General features: G+C 51.0%; 2 protein-coding genes across 5 annotated transcripts in view; one reads left to right on the forward strand and one right to left on the reverse strand.

The window, feature by feature from the left end:
- SGCG (sarcoglycan gamma) overlaps positions 1-5911 on the forward strand; it is a 65198-nt gene extending 59287 nt beyond the window's left edge. For all 4 annotated transcript variants that reach the window (XM_045294067.1, XM_004714821.2, XM_045294069.1 and 1 more), the window contains 2 exons: positions 3160-3283; positions 5432-5911. In XM_045294067.1, the coding sequence (XP_045150002.1) occupies positions 3160-3283; positions 5432-5605 (298 nt within the window). In that variant the 3' untranslated portion in view covers positions 5606-5911. The remainder of the gene's footprint in view (positions 1-3159; positions 3284-5431) is intronic.
- Positions 5912-10607: 4696 nt separating this feature from the next.
- Positions 10608-27343, reverse strand: part of SACS (sacsin molecular chaperone) — a 23096-nt gene continuing 6360 nt past the window's right edge. Inside the window, exon 3 of the mRNA XM_045294066.1 lies at positions 10608-23627. Within this exon, the coding sequence (XP_045150001.1) occupies positions 12058-23627 (11570 nt within the window). The 3' untranslated portion in view covers positions 10608-12057. The remainder of the gene's footprint in view (positions 23628-27343) is intronic.

Here is a 27343-nt window from a genome sequence, read left to right on the forward strand (position 1 = left end):
TGTATCTTCCAGCATGTGGGACCCCAGATTCTGTGTAATTTGACAGCTTGGCACCATCAGCTTTCTTCACCGCATTTGCTTATGTACCCGCTTTGTCTTCAGCATTCGTACTGGGGTATTTTCTATACAACTAAGTTTTTAACGCTTGTTTCCACAAAATATCACAAAGATAAATTAACTTTGCTACTGGCCAACTATGCTCAGAGAAAAATCAATGTCAATGAATGCATGATTGATGAATAAAGCACTCCAACAATCCCATACAATTTGCATAATGGCATCCATAGCCCCCCGTATTTTATTTTTTCATTTATCATGGGTTATCATTTCTCAAGTCTACTTAGCTTAAACAATGAACACAATTTGCGCCTTCCAGTCATGGGCAGTTTAGAGTGCGGTACGTTCTCTAGGAGTTAATCATTCCTAGAAAAGGGAGGTGGGAGAAATCACAAAATGTCAACACAACAACAACAATAAATTATGTCAACTCAACCACTGAAGTAAGTTTGAATAACTTGCAGCATTGAAAGCCTCATTTAATCACAGCAGAAAACTGAATTCTCATACTTTCATTTTCAGACATATCCCTTTACCATGTGAAGGGGAAAAAAAGTGGACACACTTGTCTTTCACAAATAAAATGTGTCCTTTCATTTATGACATATTGCTTCCTGAATGGTAAAGTACTATTGGGTCTGGAATGTAAAATATGTGATGCAAACAATGAATATTCCAAAGGTAAATTTGTAAACTGTTCTCCTAGAAAAACTTTACAGTAAGAGTGGTTCATTTTTGTTTTGAGCTAAGAGGATTTGTTAAAAATATTTCATTGACATAGAAACTATATGGTCCATTTAAGAATGATAGAGAAGAAGTAAGTACAACGTGGCCATGGAATAGAGGTTCTAGAAGTGTCCTTTGTCTCAGAATGCAGACTCCTCGGTAACTCTGTCTGAGGCTCCAGAGAATGGTTGGATCAGGCATGCCACGGGTGGTTTAAACATGCCCATCTTATCCCAGACCAGTGGTTGTGGTTGTGGTTGTTGAGTGCCATTGAATGAGTTCCAACTCACAGCTGCCTGATGTACATCAGAGTCAAACCCCCTCCATCCTGGCGTGAGACCGTCGTTTTGGCCACGGTGTCAAGTCATCTTGTCGAGGGTCTTCCTCCATTCCCTGCCCTTCTACTCTGATGTCCTGGCACCCGTGAGCTGAAATGGACTTGCTTTGGCAATTTGGAATCAGACAGTCACATGATGCACTATGCCAAGAATGACAAATTCAAGAGGAAGGTTTCCACATTCATCATCAAACAGAATATTGCAAGATCCATCTTGAAGTACAGTGGGGTAGGTGAAAGGATCGTGCCGATACATCTACCAGGACACCCAATTGATACACCTATTATGCAAATGTAGGCACCACCTACTAAACCTAGTGATGAGGAAACAGAATCAAATTCTTCAGTATGAAATTGATCAAACATCCACCTAAGATGCAAGGATGATGAGTCGATCGCATAGTAGAATTTTGCAAAAGGCATGACTTCGTGGCCAATACCTTTATTCAACAACATGAACCAGGGCTGTGCGTGTGGAAGTCGCCAGAGGGAATACACCTGAATCAAACTGACTGCATCTGTGGGAAGAGACGATGGCGAAGACAATGGAGTTCAATATCAGCCAAAATGAGACCAGGGGCTGGCTTTAGAACAGACCATTAATTACACATATGAAAATTCAGATCAAAGCTAAAGAAAATTAAAAGGTGACCTTTTTATTTTCACCCCACCTGAACTTACAGACCAGCTCAAGAAGAGATTTGATACACTGAATGCTAATGACTGAAGACAAGGTATGTTGTGGGATGGTATCAAGAACATCACTCATGAACAAACAAGTGGTCATTGTACAAAGAAAGAAAAGAGGAAAGTAGATGTCAGAAGACACTCTCCACTTGCTCTGGAGCACAGAGCAGTGAAAGCAAATGGAGGATATGATGAAGTAAAGCACTGAACAGAAAATTTCAAAAGGCAGCTAGAGAACACAAAATACAGCATTCTGATGAAATGTGCAAAGAAAATCAAAAGGGAAGAATATATTTTGCATATCTCAACCTGAAAGAACCGAAGAACAAATCCAAGCCTTAAATTGCCAAATTGAAGGATTCTATGGGCAAAATATTGAATGACGCAGGAAGCATCAAAAGAAGATAGAAGGAATACACAATCACTGTTCCAAAAAATATTAGTCAACATTCAGCCATTTCAAGAGATGGTATATGGTCTAGAACCTATGGCATTGAAAGCAGTCCAAGCTTCTCTGAAGGCATTAGTGAAAAACAAGGCTCCGGGCATTGACAGAACACCAATCAGATCATTCCAACAAGTTGACGCAGTGCTGATGGAAGCACTCATCCATTAAGCAACCTATGCCAAGAAATTTGTAAGACTGCGTCTTGGCCAACTAACCAGAAGAGATTTATTTTGTGCCCATTCTGAAGAATGTTGACCCACAGAACGTGGAAATTATCAGACATTATCATTAGAATTAAAAATTTGCTGAAGATCATTCAAAAACATCTGCAGCGCTACACCAACACAAGCTGCCAGAAAGTCAAGCAAGATCCAGAAGAGGAAGATCAATGAGGAATATAAATGTTGACTAAAAGCAGAAAGATATTCGTTTGTGTTTTATTGACTATGCAAAGGCGTTCGGCTGTGTGAACCCTAACACTCTAGGAACAGCATTGTGAAGAACAGGAATTCCAGAACAGCGCATTGTAAGTGACAGTTTCATGGGCTCTGTTTGATGGGAAATTTATTCTTTCAATGCGCAGTATTTCAGGATTTAGCAGTAACTAATGCTATAAGGAGCCCTGATAGCCCGGTGGTAAAGGGTGGAGGGCTAACTTGAAGTTCGAGGGTTTGATTCTGCCATCCACTCCATGGGAGAAAACTGAGGCTTCTCTAGAGATTTACAGAAACTCTTGGGAGTTCGGCTCTATTCCATAGGGGGCTATGCATAGAGATCAATTTGACAGCAGTGGGTTTAATGCACGGTGCATTCGCCTTCAGGAATGGTGGGGAGCTTCTGTACACCTCATTGTTAGGCTTTCTATGCTCAGCCGTTTCTCTTTGTTTCTTTTCCCTCTTCACAGGTTAGAATCCCCTACCAGGAGTCTAAGCATGAATGCCCCCAGAGGGGTTCATATTAAAGCACGTGCTGGGAACATCGAAGCCCTTTCACAAATGGATATCAGACTTGGTAGCAGCGATGGAATGGTAAGCTCACCGCACGATGCTCCTAGTCTTTGTCCTGATGATGCTTATGAGTGTCAAGTCCATTAAACCAACCGTCGTCTGTAAAGAACAGTCAGATAGGTGTAAAGTAGAACGTGTCAAAAAAACGCAAAAGACCATTTGACATTGAAAGAGAGGTCTAGGAGAGTTAAAATTGAGTCTGTCCGGAATTTGCCTGCTTTATTTGATTAGTATTTTTGCTTTCAAGCCATTTGTTAATTTCAACTTAGAGAGGACGTGAAACATTGAGAGCCTACAGAGAATGTCAATCTTGCTATTGTTCCCTAGCGATTCGACTTGTTCAGTATGGCCGTCACCATATGGAACCTTCTTTATTAGAAAATGCTCCGTGTCAGTCAGCCAGAAAATTGTGCCTGATAGGAATGTTCGTGAAAGCACTAGAAGAAAACCAAGGGTTTGCTTGATAAGCTGGACTCCAAACCCAGGATCCCCTATTGTGGATGTGTACAAACAACCGGCTGCACCTTTGCTCAGACCCCCTTAGTTATTGTGTGTGTGTGTGTGTGTGTGTGTGTGTGTGTGTGTGTGTGTGTCAGGGTGCTCAAAAGAAGACGTTAGCCCATGGATGTCCTTTGAAATGCCTCCATCCGGAAAGCAATGTCCCAGGAGTCACATGGGTTAGATTGTTTACACGGCTGATGCCTGATGAAATATGTTGGGGGAATGTGTGTGGAAGCCCCACAGCTCCTTCCCCAACACCTCACACCTGTGGGAATGCACAGACCTACACAAAATGCCGCGGTGGCAGGTCTCCCAACAGATTGTCCCTCCCAAGGGAGAAGAAACGGAGGAAGGAAGCAGTGTGTGGATTACCAGTTGACCGTTTGCTGGAAGAGGAGAAAAATAGAGGAAACTGACCTATTAACCACCAGAAATAGAAGGAAGCAAACAAATTCAAGGCAAAATGGAGAGAAAGCAAGAACTCGAAGGACCAAAATCACTGACTAGCCACTTATTCAAAAAGGAAAAATACGATTTGATTTATTTTACTCTCAGCCTGGTGCCAGACCACATGCCATAAACCTCTGTGTGTAATGCTGACACTGTCCCACGCATGGCTCCCCAATTCCCCAGAGAAAATACAGACTGCAGATGTCAGCTTAATAGAAGATTGGCATTGGGGGTGGGGGGGATGTAAAATAGACGGTCTGCACTTGTTGGCGGGGGAGAGGGGATGTAAAACAGACGGTCTGCGCTTGTTGGCGGGGAACATACCAACCACGACATTCTGAATCCCTTCCAGCAAGTCCGCACTCTCGGGTGGATGGGGCTGGCTGTAGGGCTGATGGTTCTCCTTTCATTCAGTTATCAGTGAGATTTCCCAGGTTTCACTGTAGCCAGGTGCTCGCGTTTTGGTTTAACTGAATTTTAATATGCCCCTCAGAAATCCAACCGCTCTCATCCCAATAGGACTTGAGCTACATGTCTAGTGCTTTCCAGCATATAAGAGAAGGTGGTGAAGTTTCAAATAATCTTTAAAATATTAAATTACGTGAATAATGTTTAAGAGTGCAGGGAAATGGTCAGCCGCTCCTGGAATGACCCCAATGGCCTGTGTAGGGAAATGAAATCACAGCCAAAATCAGGATAAATTCCAACACTCACAGCAAAAAATTAGTAAAATGAATATATTCTGAGCCTGTATGTTAACTTAATTTGGAGGGGTAGGAGACAATTTGTGTAAAGTCAAAGTAGGTCATGAGATGGATGGGAAACTAATTCTTTACTTTTGGCAGGGGGGCGGGGTCAGATAAATCTGAAAGGCATTTTTAGGAGGGTAGCATGCTAGATCAGCCTGGTTTCCTGGTACACGGACGTAAAGGGCAGCACGTGCTGTCCCATGAGTCAGTGGTCCTTGCAGGACGAACAGAGTGGGCCAAAGGGAAAGCTGGCTTACCTCCGACTTATTACAGCACCTGCCTGAATGTGAAATTGGGCTATGAAATAAGCAGATCATTGTAACATGGTGTAAACAAAGTCTCGCACCCATTGGGTTTCCTGTGAAGAAAAAAAAAACCAAGCTCTCTGTGTGGCCCCAGTGGCTGTGACTTTGCCCTTGGCTGTGCCCCCTCCTTTCTCAAGGTGCTCTCTTCCCTTTCTCCCATTCAGCTTGTCCTGGACACCGAAACAGTACGCCTGCCCAAGTTGACTCAGGGCACCGGGGACCCCGCTGGCATCTCACAAGGGCTCTATGAAATCTGCGCTTGTCCAGATGGGAAGCTTTACCTGTCGGTGGCCGCCGTGGGCACCACGTGCCAGGAGAACAGCCATGTCTGCCTCTAAACCACGTGCGTCTTCCACGAGGCGCGTGGCCCACCTTCAGAGAGCTTGGGCATTCTTGGCTCTGGAGACCTCGCACTCAGAAAGCAACCTTACATCCTTTAGCCTGAGGCTGTGGACGGAAAGTGGAAGGACCGCTTTCTCAAGAACTCGGGAGGAAACACACGCCGACGGAAGTGTTTGGCCTGCGCTACGGGGTTTCAAAATGACTCCTGGGTGTTAGGCCAGTGGGTTAGCCAAGAATGTTCCACTGGGCTGATCTAGTCTCGGCAGAGCAATTAATAAATTGTACACGTCAGTGTATCGTGAGATGCTGCCTTGCTGTGTGAAATCAATTTATGATGGTCCGCCAAGCCTACTGTCTCACTGCCCAACAGAGTGACGTTGGTAAATACGCAAGGGCCTACGCAGTGTTTGCTGCAAATTGCTCAGACCTGTGCGTGCCTTCATACTCAAGTGTAGCCAAAGGGTCTCCGATTTCATGAGAAAGGCTTCAGGTCTTGAACGTACACTGAGGTCGACATGATTTTCAACATGTAATCAAAGGGCTCGATTACATAAAACCAGTCAATCAACCTACATGGGTCACAGACTTCTTGGTACCAGCGAACATCTTGCTCTCTTTAACCCTCATGAGGACTTTTTGAGGTAGATATTGCTTTTCCCCTGACGTATTGGTTCAAAGACAGAGGCTTGTATGGGACATGCAATTTATAGGTCACGAAATAGCTACTGAAACTAAATCAAATTACTCCTAGTAAAGAGTTACATCTCAGGAAGTTCAAGGACAGTTCTCTCCTGTCCTCTAGGGTCGCTGAGTCAGAATGGACTTAGCAGTGAGAAACTTGCATGGGGTTAGATGCTTTTAGAAAACGTGGCATCCTCCTTTGCCATGTAGTTCACGGGTGGTATTTAAAATGAATGACTGCTTTCTTACTATGGCATCCAATTAGAGAAGACCAGATCACTCTAACGAGGAGTTTGGATACTCTCTTGTTCCATGATTTGAGCTGTGCAGCACGTTGTCTTCAATCACGTTAATCTAACGTAGAATCGCCATAGACCATTCACAACTTAACTTGTTCTCAAAGAGCATGTCAGACGAAGGGGGAAGAAATGTTCTCAGACTTTTAATTAAAGTCAAGAAAAAATAACCAAGGGCAAAATATGGAGACTAGACCTAATTTAGATCGGCCCTAAACTTACAAAGTGCTCCTCACTTTGTGGGATCTGGCAGAGCGTCTAGTTCCAGGTACAGCATCTTAGTCTGGGATGACTGTGGGTCTGATAAGCCCGTTGACAAATGAAGAAACTAGTGCGCAAATGGGGTTTTGACAACTACCAAGGTCTGGCGTCGATAAACTGGTGGGACCACCTAACTTCTCAGCCCCCATTCCTACCTCTGCCAACAGCCATCAAGATTTCCATTTAACTTCCCAGAATCAGACTCTTGCGGATTTCCAACGTCATAGTTAGCATCATTTGGCTGTATAGGTTGCTCTACACATCAAACAGGACATGCAGCACCTGTGGGAACGGATTCGTTTCTGTGTAAGCCACTCACTTTGTAAGCTGCCCTTTGTCAAAAAAGTGGTAGATTCTATTTGGCTTTTCACTTTCAAACCAGTTATTATCCTTCAGAATCCCCAAAGCAGCTCAAGATGCAGTTGTACTAACAGCATTAGGACTTTCAAATGACAGGACTGAGAACTAAACACAAGTTCAAGCCCCATTCTCCAATGGCAGAACAAGAGAAGTCATAGCATTGGTAAAGCTGTCTTACACACTTAGCAGCACAGTCCCATTGTAACAACTCCCAGGTGTTCGAACGCGAGTATGTGCGAACACATCTCTCCTGGAGGCAGAATAGCCAGAAGGCTCTTTAGACTAGAAGATGGTGAGAATTTGTCTCATGTACTTTGGACATGTTCTCAGGAGGGACCAGTCTCTAGAAAAGGACATGATTCTTGGGAAAGTAGAAAGTCCATGAAAAAAGGAAAGACCGTTGATTGACAAGATGGATTGAACAATGACTGCAGCAATGGGCTCAAACATAGAAAAAAATTGCAAGGAAGGATGGTGCCAGACGGGGCCATGTTATTTCTGTTGTACATAATAGCATCACTATCAGTTGGCGCTCACTCCACCTAACAACAACATAAACACTTGAATAAGGAGTCTGGTGATGCTTCGGGTTAGGCCTTAGGCTGTTACCTGCAGGGTCAGAGTTTCAAACCCACCAGCTGCTCCACTGGGAAAAGACGCGGCTCTCTGCTCCCACAAAGACTTGCTGCTGCCTTACTCCTTGGCAGTGGCTTTAATTTTTGTTGCATGCAAACATTTGACATTGCAAAATAAAAAGTGCCTCCTTAGCAGCTAAGGGAGAGCTTAGCTCTCCATTACATATTCCTAAACCCTCACTGTCCTGGTGGCACAGTGGTTACACATTGGGCTGCAAACTGCCAAGGTCGGCAGTTTGAAATCACTAGCCCCTCCGAGGGAGAAAGACAGGACTTTCTATTCCCGCACGGAGTTAGTCTCAGAAACCCACTGGGACAGTTCTGCCCTTTCCTGTAGGGTCTCTCTGAGTCAGAACCATCTCGAAGGAAGTGGGTTTAGATTCTGACTTAGAGTAAACCTATAGGATACAGTAGAACCTGCCCTGTGGGTTTCTGAGGAGCAAGCACCCTCGACTTTCTCCCGCAGAGCAACCTGTGGGTTTGAACTGTTGACCTCGTGATTGGCAGCCCAACTTGTAACCAACCTACTACACTGCCAGGGAATAAAAGGATTATGTGGTTTGGGTTTGTTTTGAAGGTAGCAGGGGTGGGGGTGGAGGTGCTAATTAGTACATGGAATTAATTTGAAAAAGCTGTTCTGGAAAGCTCTCTGCCTTCTCTCCAGTCCCACCAAGCCAAACCCACTGCCATCAAGTCGGTCCTAAAGAAAGTTTCTGAGACTGTAAATCTTTATGTGACTCAATAACCTCCTTTTCCTCCCGTGAAGCAGCTGGTGGATTTGAATCACGGACCTTACACCTTGCAGTTAGCAGCGACAGTGGGGAGAAAAGCCTAGCAATTTGGCCCTGTAAAGAGTACAACCCAGCCCCCTCGCCTGGATTGTGATAACTCACACAGGGGTTATCACCTACAGTGTTCCACTAGGTGCAACCAGCTACAAACCCCACTGAAGAACTATGCGTGTGTTTGGATAGCTTTTCAGAGGCTACTTTTTCCAAAAGACTCCTGGTAGCCTAGTGGTTACATATTGGGCTGCTAACCACCCAAGGTCCAAAGTTCAAAACCACCAGGCCTTGTGAGGGAGAAAGACAGGGCTTCCCACCCCCGTGATGAGTAACAGCCTCAGAAACCGTCAGGGGCGGTTCAACCATCACTGTGAGTCACCGTCGACCTGACAGCGGCCAGTCTGGTTTACTGCCTCCAAAGTGGGCCACCGAGTGCTTCTTCATTGTCTGGTCTTGGTCTGGAAGCTCCTCTGACTTCTGTCCACCTTGGGTGACCCTGCTGCCGGCATTCGCAATACCAGTGGCTTAGCTTCCAGCAATGTAGCAGCACATAAAGCCACCCCAGGACAGCACCCTAAGAGACAGTGACATAGCAAGGGCTACATAACCCAAAAACAAAGAATGAGAAAGAAAAACAGTCGAAATCACTGCCATCAAGTGGATACTGACTCATAGCGACCCTGTAGGACAGGGTAGAAATGGCCCCTGTGAGTTTCCGAGGCTGTAACTCTTCACAGGAGTCGGAAGCCCCGACACTTTTTCCCCACAGAGCAGTGGGTGCTTTTAAAAACTGCCAACCTTATGGATGGACTGGAGCTTCAAAATAACGCGGGTGGGGGGCCAGGGGGGAAGGGGGGGGCGCGGAACCCATTATCTTTTTTTAATTCAATTCATATTTCGTTCCCCTGGTGGTAAAGTTAGAAATATCTGTATTAACTTTCTAAAAAATCCAAGTTCTGAAACACTTCTGGGTCCGAGGGATATAGGTACAGGGCTGTTGTCTCTGTATTTAAGAAGAAAGAAAGGCTAGGAGACCATGAAGCTCAGATTCATCTGGCCGACTATCATGAAGGCCAGGCTAGGCTTTCTGTGTCGATTTTAACATCCAAACACGAGTGCTAAATCTTAGCTCCAAAGCTAAAAGTCTCCGAGGGCTGAAGGCCCAGGGTGTAGGTGGTCACAGAGGCCTCGGGTCACAGAGAACTCTTAGTCCTTGTCCATTTAACTCTAAAGACCTGAGTCTCGGGTATAATAAAAACCGAACCGAACCCACTGCCCGGGCTTCAGGTCACAGTGACCCTACTACATAGGGCTTCTCTGTCTGTTCATCTTTTTCGTTTTTTCTAATTAGCGTTCTGTTGTGAACTCAATGGGGGTTTACATATTAGATCGTTTTTTTGCATTCGACGGCGTCAAACAACTAATTTATCAATCCTTATTGTGGCTTACCCTATCCCCATCCCCCACCCCCCCTCATCCCCCTCTCTCTTTCAGGATATTGTCTCCCCCCTCACTCAAGTTGACTCCCATCCACCCTCTGGAGGCTGTAAATCTTTACGGGAACAGTCAACCTCATCTTTCTCCCTTAGGGAGGCCGGTGGTCTCAAACTACCGACCTTTCAGTTAGCAGCTCAACGAGTAACCCGCAGCGCCACCAGAGCACCCTCCCACTGGGGCTTCCAGTGTGGAGTTAGACTCGGATGAGCAACTTGGCTCTCCACCCACGGGAGAGCCTTGAAAGTGTGACAGAAACACTTCACCCAGTCAAGGGGCAACTAAGAAACCTGGTGCAGACCAAGCACTCCACAGCCAACCAATCGCGAGAAGCAGGCCGACTTGCACGTCAGGAAGAGGACCCCTGAGAAAGTCACGTTCCGGTACGCATCCACACACAGACACCCGCCAGGTCTTATTCATGCGGGGGGCAAACAGGTGGAAGCTAACCCGGGCTCTCTCGCGGGAAACACCAGTTACAAGGGCTCCGTTTGTACATTTTTAGTTTATTAAAATTATGGCACTTAATAGAACAGCAGAAATAATTACTTAGCTTCACAACCAGAAGCAATACAATTTTTGAGGCGCAAGCATTCCTTTTTTACCAACAACAGTAAAAAAAAAAGTCTTAACATATTCCCTAAGGCCTTCATTGCATATAATTAACACTTTTAGCATCATTTACAGTTGGTACGCTTCCATGAGCTCATGATCGGGATCTGTCTTTCTTGTGCTTTCTGCAAAAGGAAACGTGTTCGTGAGTGTGCACAGTGCTTGAGCTTGCTGAAGAGTAGATGCCGTTCTGAATCATTCGTTCGTGGGCCAGCGGATGAGACAGCTCAGAGACCATTCATTTTTTAAATAAAGCAACTGGACATTTGTCATAAGTTTTCTACAACTCTTTGTTTTGTTTTAAAGTTAGAGAGGGGAAAGAAAAACAAACCACCAAGTGCCATACTGAAAGACTTTTTTTTTTTAATCTGCAGCACCGTGAAGACCTCACAGGAGAGTCTTCGGGATCCCCTTCAACCTGCAGCACACACACAGTGACACGTGGGGGGGCTCTGGGCACGGACGGACAGACGGACAGCGGGTGCTTCTGACCACGGGTGCTTCTGACCATGGATTGGTGAGCCGTTTTCCGAGACGGTGATGACATCTGATTGGGAGAGCGGCCACCACATTGAGTTTCCCTCTATGTAATCCCCATCAACTGGGAGGCCTGTAAACGCAGCAGGCGGAGAAGACGCTGGGAAAATAAAAGACGCCAAGTGCACTGGGAGCACTCCGGAAAGTTCTATCTGCCTACTCTCCATCAAGTCATATTCAGGATTAGAATGCTGTACCTTGGTTGGTTGGTTTTAAATAACCGAAGATGTAAAGTTGCAACACAATCATAATCAGATCCAGCTGATAAGAAAACAATGCACCCAAAAGAGGATCCATTTTAATTAATAAAAAAAAAGCAGCAGCAGCTAAACTCCAAGGACGGAATCTCCTTCACTTGTTTAAACCTCACGATCCGTCGGCGTGTCTTGTTAGCGCCTCCAACAACAGCACGTTACAGACATGACAACAACCTCATCCCAACCCGAGACATCACAGAGACAGACCTGTATGGAAGAGACCGCTGAAGCTTTGGTTATGTAAAGTGCACGGCAAAAACACACTGTCCTTAGCCCTTCTGGGGTCCAGCCAGCGTCCTCCCCGTCCGCACCACCTTCTCCACAAACAACGTCCCTTCGTGTCCAGCTGAGGTCTTCCTGATGTGTCAAGCGCCCCGCGCAGAGCCATCTGCCATGTGCGTCACGGTTTCTGATGGGGAGAGGTGGCTAGCTGTGGGTGAAGCTTAAGGAGATGCAACGTGGCCCACCTGTGCGCCACTCCTTTGCAGAGAGCTCTCTGCCCGCTGGCTCCTTCCCTTCCCGGAAGCGCCTCACACCTTCTGCTGTATGAAATTCTCCAGTTTGATGATGATGCAGGCAGTGCACTCCATCACCCTCATCGCCACCTCGGAGGTGAACCTGTCGTTGGGGATCTGTGGGAAAGGCAGCAAGTCCGGGTACCGCGTCTTCAGGCTGTCGACGCCGTAGGCCTCCAGGGTGTGGACGTCGCTGGTCAGCCCCTCCAGCTGCTGGCTGTACTCCTCGATCTTCTGCGCCAGGGCGGTGGGCTTCACGTCCTTGTCAGACTTGCCCCGCACGGCGTAGTCGGCCGCGATAAGGGCCAGCTTGGTGGAAAGGTAGCACTTGAAGCAGACCCACTCGTTGGCGTTTTTGTGGAGGTCGTTTCTCGCGGCCGAAAAGTTGGCCCTGGCTTGCCTCAGCCACCTGCGGGCTTCCACGGGGTTGCCGACCGACTTGAAGGTGGGGGGCACGAAGAACCTCTGGGAGTAGGTCTGCCCGGCGGTCGTCGGCGGGCACCTGTCCCCTCTCTGCTGCTGCCTCTCAGACTTATGGCTCGTGGCCTCCTGGTTCCAGGAGGTGTAGAATCTTTGGAAGGAGTACTTGTCCGACTGGAAGCGGGAGGCCGACGTGGAGAAGGTCCGCCGGGAGGCTCGGTCTGCGTTCTGCTCGTGAAAGGCCTGCTTCTCCAGCCTGTTGATCTCGTTCTGCAGATGCTTGAAGACCTCGTTGGCCATGTCGTGGTTCTCGGGGTTCTTGTCCGGGTGCCATTTCAGATAGAGCCGCCGGATGATCTTCTTTCTCTCGGGCTCCGGCAGCTTCCAGGCCTGCTCCACCACGGCCGTCACCTCCTTGAGGATCTCCGGCAGGGAGGGAGCCTTCAGCTTCTTGGGGGAATGGTGCTTGGAGGCAGGGGCCTTGGGGGTCTCCCTGGCGGAGGAGAAGAGCGAGGGGATGCTCCGAACGCCGGGGGCCAGGAACTCCGTCGGGCTAGTCGGGGTGGACGGAGCGCTGTCCCGGCTGTGAGCACTTTCGTCCGGCCGGGAGAACTTATACAGGTCCAGAGAGCTGACGATCTTGTACTCGCTGTAGCCGATGTCGATCTGGTAGATCTTCCCCAGGAAGCTGCAGCTGTCTGCATCCTCTCGCACCACCTCCTGGACGATGATGGCGTAGGTGTACGTGGGCTGGTACGAGCCGTAGATGTCGCCGCCTTCCGCATCCACCAGGTAGCCGACGTACTCTCCGGGGTAGAAGACGTTCATCGGGTCCATGAGCAGGGTGTAGTGGATCTCGGCGGGAATAGGGGTGCCGGGCATGGGGAGCTCGAGCGTGGACGGCTCCGACGAGTCGTACTTCACGCCCAGGCTGTCCAGTTTCTCGCTGATCCTGTAGATGTCGTTGCACCCCAGCATGGCAATCAGATAGGAGGTGTCCGAGATCAGGTTGTCCGTGGCCGACTTGAGCGCCATGGCCAGCGCCAGGAGGAAGTTAATGTCCTTGCTGTCCGAGTGCTGAATGTAGAGCAGGACGACGGCCTGGCCGAACCGCTTCAGAAAGGCGAACGTCTCGCTTCTGCTGTGGGGGATGGGGCTGAAGCCTTTGACGCGCAGCGTGGTTCGCAGCTTCTCGAAGCAGGAGACCTTCAGGCCTTCGCGGAGGGCTTTGCAGAGCTTCACGGCCTTCTCCTCGTTGGCCAGGAAAGCGTTGTCGTTCTCGTGCTTCATGATGCGGATCAGCCCCGTGATGAACTGCTCGGACGAGAGGAGCAGCTGCAGCCTGCCCTGCAGAGAGCACAGGGCGCCGAACTGGCAGGCTCTGGGGCTCTCCTCGTCCAGCTGCTCTTCCAGGATGCTGCTCAGCAGGCGGGGCCGGAGCTTTTGGGGGAAGAGCATGATCAGCTTCGTGTGGAAGCCGTGGTCCTTCCCCAGGTAACACTGGCTAAGGTCCACCAGCATTGGGACACCGATGTTGCCCTGGATCCGACTCTTGTAATGCGGCGCGTCGTCAAACACCAAGGTGCTGGACTTCACCAGCCGCCCGCCCTGGCTGGGCAGGTACAGGACAAGGTCCCGAGCATTCTCGAGGTCGCTTCTGACCTTGACGGAGTCGTTTTGGAGGCTCTTGAAGAGGCCGGAGACGACCCTCTTCACTGTCCGCATTTCATTGGGATCCAATTGCTTTCCCTCAGAATTCTTGAATATGCGGCTCAACACCTCCACGTACTGCTTGGTGGAAATGACATCTTCGGTGCCGAGGCGTTTGAACAGCTGGTGAAAGGTGCCGAGCTCCAGAGGCAGCTTGTACAGATAGGGTTTAAAATCGGACTCGTACTCCAGGTTGATCACGACCTCCTCCGGCTTCAGGAGCTTCCAGCCGTCTTCCACCATCACGAAGGCAACCCCCCGCAGCTGGAAGCGGAACTCCCTCTTGTCTGCACTGAGAAACTCATAGATGCTCCGCAAGACCTTGGCTCTGGTCTTCACCATGTCCTCATCCAGGGTCGTAATGTTGCACACGTTCCTGCAGTTGTGGATGACCTTGTCGAGGGGGGGGTCCGAGTTCACGTTGAGCAGGCTTAGCACTTGCTCCAGCTGCTCCTGGGGGCCAAGTTCACTGCCTTCCTGCTCTCTGATCGCTAAGGGGGTCGCCTTCTCTGGGAGGATAGGGCAGGAGGTCCACAACAGCTGCAGCACATCGCACTGCTTGAACTTAGGGTTGACCTGGGCCCCGTTGAATTTGATAAGGGGAAGGGTCCCGTTCACCTCTTGGTACTGCGGGTGGAAGCGGATGAACTCGGCCGGGGCCCTCTCGGGGCACAAGAAGGGTATCAGGGACAGTTCTTTCAGGAAATTCCCCGAGAGCATGTCCGTGCGTTCCTGGAATATGTGATGGAGGAGGATGTCCACCGTGGTCTGCAAGGTTTCCTTGGACCAGTTCTCCGTGTTGGCTCGCACGCTGATCTCCTTGGCAAACTGCAGCAACTGCTGCTGGGAAAGCACGTGTTTCAGCCCGACGTTTCTGAGGAATTCCACCCAGGAGGTCATGAAGGCAGCGTGGCTCTTGGGCTTTATGAGTTGCTCCAGCTTCTTAAAGAAATCCTTTGGAATGAACAGCTTTTCGGGAAGCATGACCTCAAACACCTTCACGGTTCGGTCGTAGAAATGCTTGGCCTGCCTGAGCCGCCCGTTGGCGTCATGGATGACCAGCAGGCTTTCCAGTTTTTCAAACAGCTGCTCCTTGATCTCCGACGCTTCCTCGATGCCAGAGAGTCTGTTCTTAAGATAGATCAGGTGCTCCAGCTTTGCATCGTAAGAGAGGTTCTCGATTTTGGGTAAGAGGTGTTTCAAGTACACCTCCAGGTCATCCACGGGGATGCAGCCCACCAGCGCGTAGAGCTCCCGCAGGTGAGCTTTTTCTTCGAGGAAGGCAGATGACGAGGACTGCGTCCACTTTTCCACTTCGGCAGAAGGGATGCTCTTGGTCAGCACATAGCAGGTCCCAAACTTTGCGGTGCTCGTGTACCGGCCGCTGATGGATCTGTAACAGGGGAGGGACTTTAAGACTCTGATGTCATCCTGAGCCATCAGGTGGCTCAGGTGACAGTTGAAGTACATCAGAAGCGCCTCAAAGTCGCTCTCAACCAGCTTCTCGCTGCGAAAGGTCGAGGTCTGGACCATGTAGTGCACGGCCTTCAAGATGCTGCCGGGGCTCTCGATGTTCGCCGTGTGGCCTGACAGCAAGGGGACGAAGGCGCTGTCTTTGGAGCAGATCTTGTTCAGGGCGAGCTGGATACAGCCGGCTTTCATCAGGGCATGGAAGACTTTGTCGGTCTGGGCATTTGGGAAGACTGCGATGTGCATCAGGCTCAGAGGGAGCAGGACGTCGCCTTCCGGAACCACGAGCTGGTTGGCGGAGACAGTAAACTTGGTGCCCGGAAGCAGCGCCCAGTCCTTCAGGGTGTCGACGACGACGTCGAAGGCGGGCTGTGCTTCCGCCTGGTCGTCTTTCCCGCTCACCAACTCGCTGATGAAGTGCCAGGCGTTCTTGAGCCAGGACTCGCTGGCGAAGTTCTCCTTCCAGCGCGTGCAGCTTTTGGTCTTGTATTCCCGGGGCAGCACGGAGGGCAGCAGGTCGGCGAAGCTGGACATGTCGAACACTTTGGCGACGCGGCGGCTCAGCAGGATGTGACTGTACTTCAGATACAACGTGTTCATGAACTGGTCTTTGCGAGACGGGATCAGCTCGTGATAGGTGGTGAGGAACTTGGGGCGCTTGGCGTCGAAAGTCTGCAGGACGCTGTCCAGGGTGATGAGGAGGGGCAGCCCCTCCACCTCAATCTCACTCTCTTCTGCGTCCTTGAAGCAGTAATCAACGAGGAGCTTCAAGCTGTGGAACAGCTTCAGGTTGGTCTGCTGCAGGCGGCAGGGCAGCTTCCCGATGTGGCAGGTGGTGTCGGCAGAGGAGAAGGTCATCAGGAAGGCCCGGACGTCGGCCGGGGTGACGTAGCTCACGGGGATGTCCGCGTCAATGAGGCAGTGGTAGAGGTTGGCCGTCTCGTCGCAGTTGTAAACCAGGTTGAAGCCAATCTCCAGCAGGAGGTGCTTGAGCCGGTAGACGTTCTCCGCCACCGTCTTGCGGGTGGTGATGTTGTAGTCCGCGTTCTTCAGGTGCTGTAACTCGTCCTGGAGCAGGTTGTCAAAGAAGGGCCGCGTCTTGTGGGCGGTGGCCATGTTGATCCAGGTGATGATGACGGCCGAGTGCAGGTCGGCGCCGTCGAGGTTGGGGGCCCGCACCACGGGCAGGAGGCGCTTCAGGTCTTCGTGGATGCAGCCGTACAGGGCTTTCACCAGGCAGTACAGGTCAGGCTGCAGGTCCAGCCGGTTGACGGGGAAGAAGGACAGGAACTTCTTCAAGGTGTCCTTGACCACGTGCATGGGCGTGTTCTGCAGGACCGACATGGTGGGGTCGGGGCCCGGGAAGTAGCGCCTCTTTAACTGGACGAGCAGCTCCACGTAGGCCGGGGCGATCACGGCCGTCATCAGGCTGCTGTTCCAGTCGCTGCGGACGCCCACACCGTTGTCGTCCCGCCACAGGTTCCTCCGCGCCGAGTCCAGCGCGAAGTGGCCGTTCACGTGGAAGGGCAGCCCCGTCTCCAGGGCGAGGGGCAGGAAGCAGAAGGCCCGGTGGGGCTTCTTGTAGTTGTGGGTGATGCAGGCAGCTACTCCGCCCCGTGGGAAAAGGGTGATGTCTTGGTTCTTGTGGGCCGACACGACGCCCTTGGACACCTTGTCCATGCTGGAGAAGCCGGACCGGTTGCAAACCAGCCAGGTGGTGAGGTTCCCCTCCGAGTCCTCCGTGTCCAGGGTGTAGGTGATCTGCTGGACGGGGATGTCTCGGAGCTGCCTCTTCTTGGCCACACTGTCCATGACCGAGGCGTGGAACTGCTTCCTCTTCAGCCGGTCCCCGTCGGTGATCCGGCCCTTCACCGAGTACAGCACGCGGAGGTCGCCGCTCGCCTTGTCAATCTCGCAGATGGAAATCTTCTCCATGTGGTTCAGAAACATGAGGAGCTCCGCCCCGTCCGAGCGCAGCTTGTCCAGGAGATTCTGGACCATGCGGTCCGAGGACGGGACAGAGGAGATCTCCGAGACCTTGGCCATGTCCGCGTTGCGGAGGGGGAACCGGAACATGGTGCAGTTGTCCAGCTGGAAGTGGTCCCCCAGGTAGAGGTCCAGGACGTCGGAGAACTGCGTCCGGAAGTCCTCATCCAGGTCCCGGAACATGCGCCCCGGGCTGACGGAGGTGGCTCCTGGGGCGTAGCGGGCGTGTGGGTCGAAGATGCACAGAATGTCATTGCCGGAGATGAAGGAGGGGCAGTCGGTGAGGTGGTACACGGAGTTGAAGCCGATCCCGTACTGGCCCGTCTTGCACGGGTTCCCCTCCTTGGTGCCCTTGCCCAGGTTCTGAATGCCGCGGACGTCGTCCTCCGTAAAGGGCTGGTTGTTGTACACGCACAAGGCGGGCCCCTGCAGCGGCGCCCACTTGTCGTCGAAGATCCGGTCCACGGGGTGCTGCCGTGGGTCGAAGACGAAGCAGATCTCGGTGGCCTTGGCGTCGTCGGCGTTCTGCAGCAGCTCCTTCAGCATCTCCTTCTCGGACGGGTAGGCGTTCAGGATGCTCTTGATCCTGCTCGTCAGCTTCTCCTTCTGCCCAAACTCGGTGCCCAGGGCGGTGAAGCACACATTGGAGGCGTACCTCTCCAGGGCTTTGTGGCGCTTCGGGACAGCCCCTAGCTTGACAGCCACCTCCCGAGGGATGTCCGCGTGGCAGTACTTGACGCTGGAATCCTTCACGTTGATCCAGGGGCAGTCGTTGTAGCACAGCGCCCTGGCAGGGAGAAGGGCCAGGTTGGTGTCCGGCAGTAAGAGCTTGCCGTATTTCTTCTGGCAGAACTCCGGCTTCTTCTCCCTGATGAGGCCCCACACCCCTTCGCTGATGATGCGCCGGCAGAGCTGGAACTTCTCTTCGGTGATGGGCTTGTCGCCCCTCTCCTGGTCCACGGCCTCCAGGACCTGGGCGAAATCCTCCACGGTGAATGACGGCCGCACGCCCACGCCCTCAAACAGCTCGCGGAAGTTGTTTCTGTACTTGTTGGGCAGCTGGTGGAGATATGGCGCTGCCTCAAAGTTCAGGTGGAAGGAGACCTTGTCGGGGGCCACGTAGGCGTTCTCCACCAGAATGAAGGCACATGGCTTCAGCGTGTCCACGATCGATGACCTCACGGTGTCGTTCTGGGCCAGGGCCTCGTGCAGGTACTTGTAGCAGGCGTTGGTGATAGTCTCCTGGTACAGGGTGACGCTGTCCTCCACCGCCTTGGCCACTTGTCTCAACTGGTCGATGACCAGCTCCACGGTGGGCTTCTTCAGCAAGCCCAGAAACTCTCTGACGGCCAGGGACACCGAGCCACAGCCCCGGAAGGCCGGGGAGTTCTCGTTGAGGATTGGCTGCAGGAGACACACCACATCCTGGTGCTCGGCCGTGTACAGCTCGGTGGCGGCGAACATGGTTTCGGGCTTGAAGCGGTTGCCTCGCCACTCCAGGGAGAAGCCGGCGGGCTTGGTGAGGAAGGGCAGGAAGGGGATGGTTTGGAACCGCACGGCGAAGTCCTTCGCTCGGGGGTCCCTGATTTTGAGCTTCTCGTCAATGAGGCTGAGCAGGATGCTGCTCCGCAAGCAGGCCGCGGCATGGTCACTTTTATTGATGGCGGCGACTGACTCCGCTCGCTCCAGCATGTCGTCCCACAGAATGTCGTCCTTCGCCATCCCCAGCTGGACCAGCTTGATCAAAATAATGGGGTTCAGGTAATCCTGCGTGGAGCCGTAAGGGAACCGCCCGTCCTTGGTGTCAAACAGCTTGGCCACCCGCCCCTCTGGGTGGATCAGCCGGGAGGGCAAGACCAGAGGGTGGCCCTCCAGCGAGCAGGGGATGCAGGGCGTGATGCGCAGGATCCCCGAGAACTCGTCAATTTTCTCGTGCAGGACAAAGTTCATTAAGGGATCGCGAAAGCGGGCCTCGATCTCCCGGATGTTTGGGAAAAACACTTCGGAGAAGAACTGCTTCTCGGAAAAGGTGTTCTCCGAGAGTATCTGCCTGCAGCCCGCCGCCTCGAAGCCCCGCTTGACCGCCGCGGGGAGCTCAACCGCACAGAGGGCTTTAGAGCCGGTCTTCTTGAGGTATTTCAAAAATATCCTGAAGGCTGCGGGGCCGACGTCTTTCCTCTGGAGTATCGCGTCGTCGAGGAACCTCACGTCCTGCATGGAGACCCACGTCGACCCGTCCGAGAAGACCCTGGTCAGCTCCTTGCCTTTGCCGTGGGCGATGTCTTCATAGAAGCCGTGGCAGAGGACTGAGAAGTCGTCGTGCACCAGCTCGGGGTCAGGCCACACCGCATGGTACGCGTAGTCCACCAGCTCCCCACTCGCGGCCAGGTCCCGCAGGACGCTGAGCGCCTCCAGATAGGCTCTCACCACCACGTGCCTCATGAAGGTGGCGTTCCACCGCCCCTTTGTGTCCGTCTTCCAGATCTCCTTCCGATTGGAGGTCACCGCAAAGCACCCGTTGATGTGGACGGGCAGGCCGGTTTTGATGCGTAGAGGTAGATAGCAGAAGACCTCGCCCATGTGTGGCTTCACCAGCCACTTCTGGCCCTGCGCTTCAGAGAGCAGCACGCCCACGGACCCGCAGGGGACGAGCCCGAGCCTCCTGCCGCTTTCGCTCAGGGAGAACTTGAGGGCGTCCCCGGTGTCCATGCAGGTGCACAGGAGCCAGGTGGTGCACTCCACCGTCTTCTGCGGCAGTTCGTCTGATGCCGGCGGCTTCTTGGCCAGGCCGGCTTTCGCCATCTCGAAGATGGTGGCGGGGTCCTCCTCCGGGCCCCGGAAGAGGGGCGAGTGCAAATCGGCGATCCTCCTGAACACGTGGTGGAACTCCTCCACGGTGATGCGGAGGATGCAGGCCGCCTTGGGCGCGTCTGCAGGGAGCTTTTTGCCGCTGCCGTTGCAAGTCTTCATAAGCTTGGCGGCTTCCTTGAGCACGCTGACCGCGGGCGCCTGCAGGGCTTTGGAGGCGCAGAGCTGCTTTTTGATGATGATGGTATCCTGGGCCAAGCTGGGATTGGACTCCTCGATCTTCAAGTATTTCAAGTGCATGGAGTTCACGCTCTGCGTGAAGAGGATCAGCCTGTGCCCGCAGAGGCTGAACTCGTCCACTAGCGCGTAAATGTCCGCCGTGTTGTAGCACGTGCCGCTGACTTCGCTCACCTTGGCTTCCTGTTGCGTCCTGAAGGAGAGCCGGAAGAGGGTCCCCTTGTAGCTGTAGGGCGCCTCCACCGTCAGAGGCAGCTGGCAGCCAAACACATCGATGAAGGGCTTGAACTGGTTGGGAAACTTCCTCAGGCGTTTCTGTTGCTTACTCCAGTTGATCTTGATCCCGGGATTAGATTTGTCTTTAATGTGCTTGCTGATGTGGTTGATGTTGGGATCAAACATGATCATGAATTCCCGGCTCATGATGATGGGAATGTCGGTGATGTGGTACACGGAATTGAAGCCCAGGCCGAATTTCCCCACCTTGTCCACCTCCCCTCTCTTTAAGGATTCCCCCAGCCTGGTGATATTCACAAAATCCGAATCGGAGAACTCCGAATTGTTGAAGGACCACAGAGCGGGGCCGTGGCAGGCTGCCATGCCAGGGTCCAGGAGGTTCTCCCTGATGTCCATGTTCCTCCGCAGGTCAATCATGAAGCTGCACTCGGTGGCATTGGCGTCGTCAGCATTCTGCAGCAGCTCCTTGAAGATGTCGGACACGGAAGGGTATTCCTCCAGGATGTTTTTTATCCTGACCGTGAGCGGCTCGCGCTGCCCCGACTGCTCGAACCCCATGTTCTCGGGGTTAATGAGTCTTGTGCTGAGGCAGGGCACCTTCAGCCACTCGGCGGTCTTCATGGGTATGTCCTCGTGCACCAGGAGGATGGGCTCCGCCGCGTCTTCCAGCAGGTCGTGGAGGTCGTCGACTTTGATGTCGCAGTAGCAGCACTCGTGAATGGGCTTCATGACGAGCTTGGACGGGCTTTTGCTGTGGTGTATGGGGACCGGCGTGTCAGGGCTGGCTGGGATCTGACTGCTGTATAGCCATCTGATGATGTTCAGCATGAGGTGGAGATGCTGCTTGCTCTCCTGTTCGCTGAGCTCTTCGTCGCTCTTGAGATAGACCTTCTGGATGACCATGGAAATGTGGTCTGACGTCAGCTCCTCTATAGACCCACAGGCTTTGAACAGCTGGTGGAACTTGGCCATGGTTTTAGGCACACTGTGCAGATAAGGCTGGAGGTCCAGGTCGTGGATGGGTTGTATCACGGCTTGGGCAAGGGGGCAAAACTTCTTGCCGGTCCAGACCCAAGGAAACGTTAAGGCCCGAAAGGAATCTTTGCCTTCATCGAGATGGTCGTGCATGAACCCGTAAATTTCGAGCAAGATGTGCTGGAACTGGTAGTAGTCTTCATCACTGAAGGTCTTCGACGTGTACCAATCCACGACAACTTTGAAGTGTTTTAAGACAGCGTGGATGCTGGGTTTTGTGAAAATGCCTAGTGCTTCTTCCAAGTCCGCGTGGACACTCTCAACGAGAGGCGCTGATGAGCCAACCAGAATCGCATGAGTGGCATCGCACATGTCTGGCGGTGCACAGAGGTCGCAGAGGTCGCCCTTCCAGACTAATGACCCTGGGTAATTTGGAGGCCGGTCCTTGCAGGCCGGCACCCACTTTAGCTTCTTCAGGGTCGTCTTCCCTTCAGGCGACTGCAGCAATGTGTGGTTCTTATTTAAAACCAGCAGGAGAGTCTTGGCTTTCTTTAAGAGAGCCTCCTGATTCGGACAAGAACTGGCCTGCAGGGCCGCGATTCTTCCTGCCGCTTGCACGATGTTTTTCTCTTTGAGACCAGCTTCGTTTTTTAAGCCAATCTGCCTTAAAGAATGAAGCACGTCTGGTGAGGTAAAGCCTGAAGGCGGGAAATGGGTTTCTTCTTCGCTATAAAAGAGGTCCTGCAGTACTTCTAGATCAGGGTCGAAGAGTTCACTAGCAGCCACCATCCGTTCCTGAGGAATCTGAATGAATTTCAAGGGCACCAACCACTGGATCACATTTGAATTCTCCTTCTTAAGGGAGGACAGATTCTCAAGGACCCATAACATCAGCTGCTGTAGCTCTTCGGGGGGATAAAAGGCATTGTCGATGTCTTTTAAAACCAGCTTTAAGCAGCTAGTGGTCCTCAGCTTCTCTATTTTCAGCATGTTTGCCAAGCGAATCGTAGCCCCATCGCTGCCGTCGATTATGGAGAGAGAAAGGCGTAGGTTGGGCGGGAGCTTGGCAGTATGGTGCAAGACTTTGCAACCTTTCAATTTGGCGTAAGAGGGCACTCCCTGGCCAGATGAGTGGTTAACCCTCTGGAATATAGGTAATTCCTGGATTATCCTTTTCTCCTTCTCACTGACATCCGTTAAACTCGAGAAGAACTTCCTCAGGGCATCTTTGTGCGTCGGAAGTAGCGAAGCAATCTGGTTGCACAGCTTCGGCATGGGCATCTTCTCCATGATCTGCAACACAGCACTTGGCAATGGAGAATGCACATACTTCTTAATCAGCGGATGCTGGATGGCGGCATCCAGTCGTTGAAGGACGATCCCTCCGAGCTTCTGTACAATGTCGGCTAAAAGGTCCGGAAGCTGTGCTTCCGCGTCGTCATCCAAAATAACAAATGATGGGATCCTGAGTCGAATGAGGTCCACACACGCCTGGCCTTCTTCAAGAGCCGTTCTGGGGATCAGCGGCATCTCCTCAAACAAAGACAAGTCTTCTGGAAAGTGTATGTAGAGGGTCTTCCAGACCATCTGGAGCCACGCAGCAGGGGGGTGGTTTCTGTCTTCACTGAAGGGATGCCATTGAACGAGCAGGTCTCTGCCTGGCCAGAGGGAATTCATCACTTCTTTGATAAGACGTGCAAATCGTTCCGGGTTTAGAAGCTGCAGCTGAGTACAGGGCCTTCCTGCAAATCACACACAGAAAGGTGCTGATTGCAAATGACTCTCCTAAGGCTTTAGCCTATTCTCCGAGATTCCATAGTACAGAGGGGCAAGCGTACTGTATTTTTTTTAAATGCAAAAATTTGGCATACAAGGCTAAAAGATGTTTAAATAGTGATAGAGGATCCATACATCAATCCCTTTCTAGAGACAAGGGAGGAGGAATCCCTTCTTGAAAGTGCTCATTTAAAAATCAGCATTTGAAATATACATTTAAATGTGTTTTTTTTAAATATCAACGTAACTAAAAGTTATTTGCTATAGAGTCAACTTGCCCACAAATAAAAGCACTGAAGAAAAAGGAGATTGAGTTATGCACCTCGGTGTTTCGGGGTGAATGCTTTATAAGCATGTGCAGGGAGAATGGCTTTGGACCGGACTGTGTCATCTCTTGACATCCCCGGAAGTTGCGTGGGACCCGGTGCAAAGAGATGGGCTGTGGTGTCAGAGGGCAGAGCTTTGTAGTATAAGACTCAAAACTTCTGACCTTGAGACAAGGAGTTTCCAGTGAGTTCTCGTTCCACCATTCACTAGATGTGTAATTACGTATTATGTAATCCTTCTGGACTTCATTTCTCTCGTATGGAAAAAGAGCAGTGGGAAGTCTATAAACTGCTCCTTGTCTCCACTGCCAGGGAGCTGATTCCATAATAACCCGGTAGGGCCGAGCAGAACTGCCCCATAGGGTTCCCCAGGTTGGAAACCTTTACAGAAACAGACAGCCTCATCTTTCTCCCACAGAGCAGCTGGTGGGTTTGAACAGTCCGAAGCTTAACCCACTGCGCCATGAGGGCTCCTTATATATACCCTAAATGTGTACCATCGCTGCAGTCTTCCTAGAGGAGCATTTACCTGGTGCTAAACACAACTATTGAGACGTACTTCAACCCCCTCCCACCCACCCCCAGCCCCCACTTCCTTCAGAAAGAAGCAGGTGGGAATTATCATAAAGGCAGATGGGTGGCCCCTCAACAAAACCGCTTTCCTCTGTGGGTCTCACAAACTAGAGAGACTCGTTAGTTTCTTTGGATATTTTTGAAGCCCCTGGTCTAGAATGAAAGGTTTATTTCTAAGTGCACTGTGTTTCTGACTATCATGCAGGAAGAAACAAAATGAAAAGGTGAAACTAGCTATCTACAGGTATGTATTTGTCCCCATAGGTCAACAAAAAAGAATCTCAAGCTAAATCCAGTCTTGTGGGAAACTAACATTCCATTTTTCTTTAGTTGCATATAAATCCTAAACCCTTAAAAGGGTAACTTTGAAAAAAAAAGTTATAAAATGGAGCACCTCTGGTCCTATAAAATTACATATGTATATAAACCAAGTGGAACATCTTTATTTCAGAGAAAGGTAAGTTTATTATGCATCAAGAAACCTCTCTTTCATGCTACAATAAGACAATCATCACTTTTTAATCTGCTGCAATAGGGGTGGAGGCAGACACATCCTGCAATTTGAAATCAGCATTAACAACCAAATACGCTCATAGTTTCTAGCTGTGCACCTTAGGGTACGGTAAATCAAAAGACCAGACCAAACCCACTGAGTTGATTCCAACCCATCCATAGTGGGAATCCTACAGGGCAGAATGGGGCTCCCCCCTGGGGTTTCCAAGGCCGTGCACTTTAGAAAAGCTGGTGCCCCCCCTCATTTTGCAGTGGAGCCAGGGTGGGTTTGAACTGCTGACCTTCTAGTTGGCGGCTAAGCTCCTAACCACTGTGCTACCAGGGTTCCTCTAGGGTAAGCCAATTAGTAAAGTTTAAGAAATTACAAAACCTTAGTCTGACTCAGATAGCCTTCTTAATCTACGAGTCCCATTAAAATATAAGTTCTAAAATTCTATTTTAACAACACAGCTCTTTAGACATGCTCACAGAACCAAATTCACTAGTGCAGGACATCTCAGTCATAGGGCTAAGGAAGGAAAAGAGGTTAGATGTTCAAATCACAGCACTCCGGGAATCTGTCACGGAATACGTACCGCACTTTGATAGACATTAAGAATAGACACGTGACATGCATTTTCGGAAATATCTTAACCAGTCTTCCTATATTGAACTTGGTCATTTACAAAATACATACCTACTTTCGGGACACAATTGCCTGATGTTAAGGTCTAGACACAATCCCAGTGAAACACACGCGCGCGCGCACACACACGCACACACACCACATTCAGCATGCAGCAGACCCGGCAGTCATGCTCAACAGAAGAAATAAGACTGAAACATAAAGGAGAGAGAAAATGCAGGAGGACATCATTCCAAGCTCACGCATCGATTGAATTTGAGGTCCTGGTTTCTGTTGTGTTTTGTATTTAAGCCCTTTAGCGTTTACCTAAAATGTACACATTAACTGAAAGAAAGGCCTTCATCCCTAAGTCAGAAAGCCACTGAAGGTGTGCCGTAGCTCTAGCAGGGTCAGGAGAGTGATTTTAGAGTACTCCAATACATTACTTTGTGGTTTTGTGACCCAGCCTTTCAGAAGTATCGACACTACGGTGCTGTAGTACTGAACTTGCTCCTTGAGAGAGCTGTCCTCTAGAATGGATGATACTCAACTATTCTCATTAAAGTTAGAAAGCGCTCCAAGAGCAGGCTGCAGCTTCCTCTTTCATGAGTTCCATCCTCCATGATGGAACCAGTAAGCTCAGAGGTGAGTCCCTATTCCAAGCTGCAGTGGGTGTTCAGTATGACGCTCGAGGAAGGGCAGAAACGGGACTGGAGTCCGAATTTAGCTGTGTGAAAACTGACCGTCACCACGACCGATGGCCGCCTGCGTGGGTCCAGGAGGTGGGAGTTTGTTCACTCTCCTGGACTCCTGACCTGGTGGCTGCCGCGATGGTGTGAGGCTGGGAGCGAGCTCCCTCTGGCCTTTTCTACTTGTTTTGCACAGGGAAAGGACAATGGCAGAGCTGGTGGCTGGTGAGTCCTAACAACACCCGTTGTTTGGAGAGACGCAAATCTTTGCAGTAAAAAAAAAACAAAAACCTGCACAGCTTAAGGGAGGGCCCGAATAAATCAGTTTACTTATGGTAAATCACATGGGGGTGGGGAGGTGACGAAGAGGAAGAGAGGTGAGGTGAGGCGGGTAGCCCCCTGCCTATAGAGGGGCAGCGCACAGGCTCTCTACCCCGGGGGTGGGGGGGTGGGGGTGGGGGGTCGACACAGCAGCAGCACCAGAGACCGGATGTCTTCCGGGCAGCAGAGGTGGCGGCCAATGCTCACTGCCCATGGTGCATCTTCAGCCTCCCTCCGTGGCACTGAGAGAAATCACAGAGGGGACTCAGACCCTCCCTTGATCAGGTCCTGTTGAGGCCACCTACTTAAATCTTTAACTGCACCTTACTAAAAGATGGAGGATGGGGGGGGCGGGGGCGTCACAAAGCTCACTGGAAAATTGAAAGATCGTGGAATTTTTCCAAGTCCTTTTTGAAGCCCCTCAAACCCCCCACCCCACATATTACCCATGTAAATGCTTAACTAACGTATATGAGGCTGGCTTCAAAGAGGCTGTGAAAAAATTCCATGATCTTTTCATCCTGTTTTCGAGAGCATTTCTGACTCCCCCTCTACTATGAGCTCTGCATGACAGGCCGCTTTCCATGAAAGCTCTGAAGAGCTTCATATAAGATGGCATTCTAAGGGCTTAGCTTCTAAATTCTAATACAGGTAGA

Source organism: Echinops telfairi, unplaced genomic scaffold (assembly GCF_000313985.2).
Source record: "Echinops telfairi isolate 266 unplaced genomic scaffold, ASM31398v2 ScPeMD7_2565;HRSCAF=3150, whole genome shotgun sequence".
NCBI lineage: Eukaryota > Metazoa > Chordata > Mammalia > Afrosoricida > Tenrecidae > Echinops > Echinops telfairi.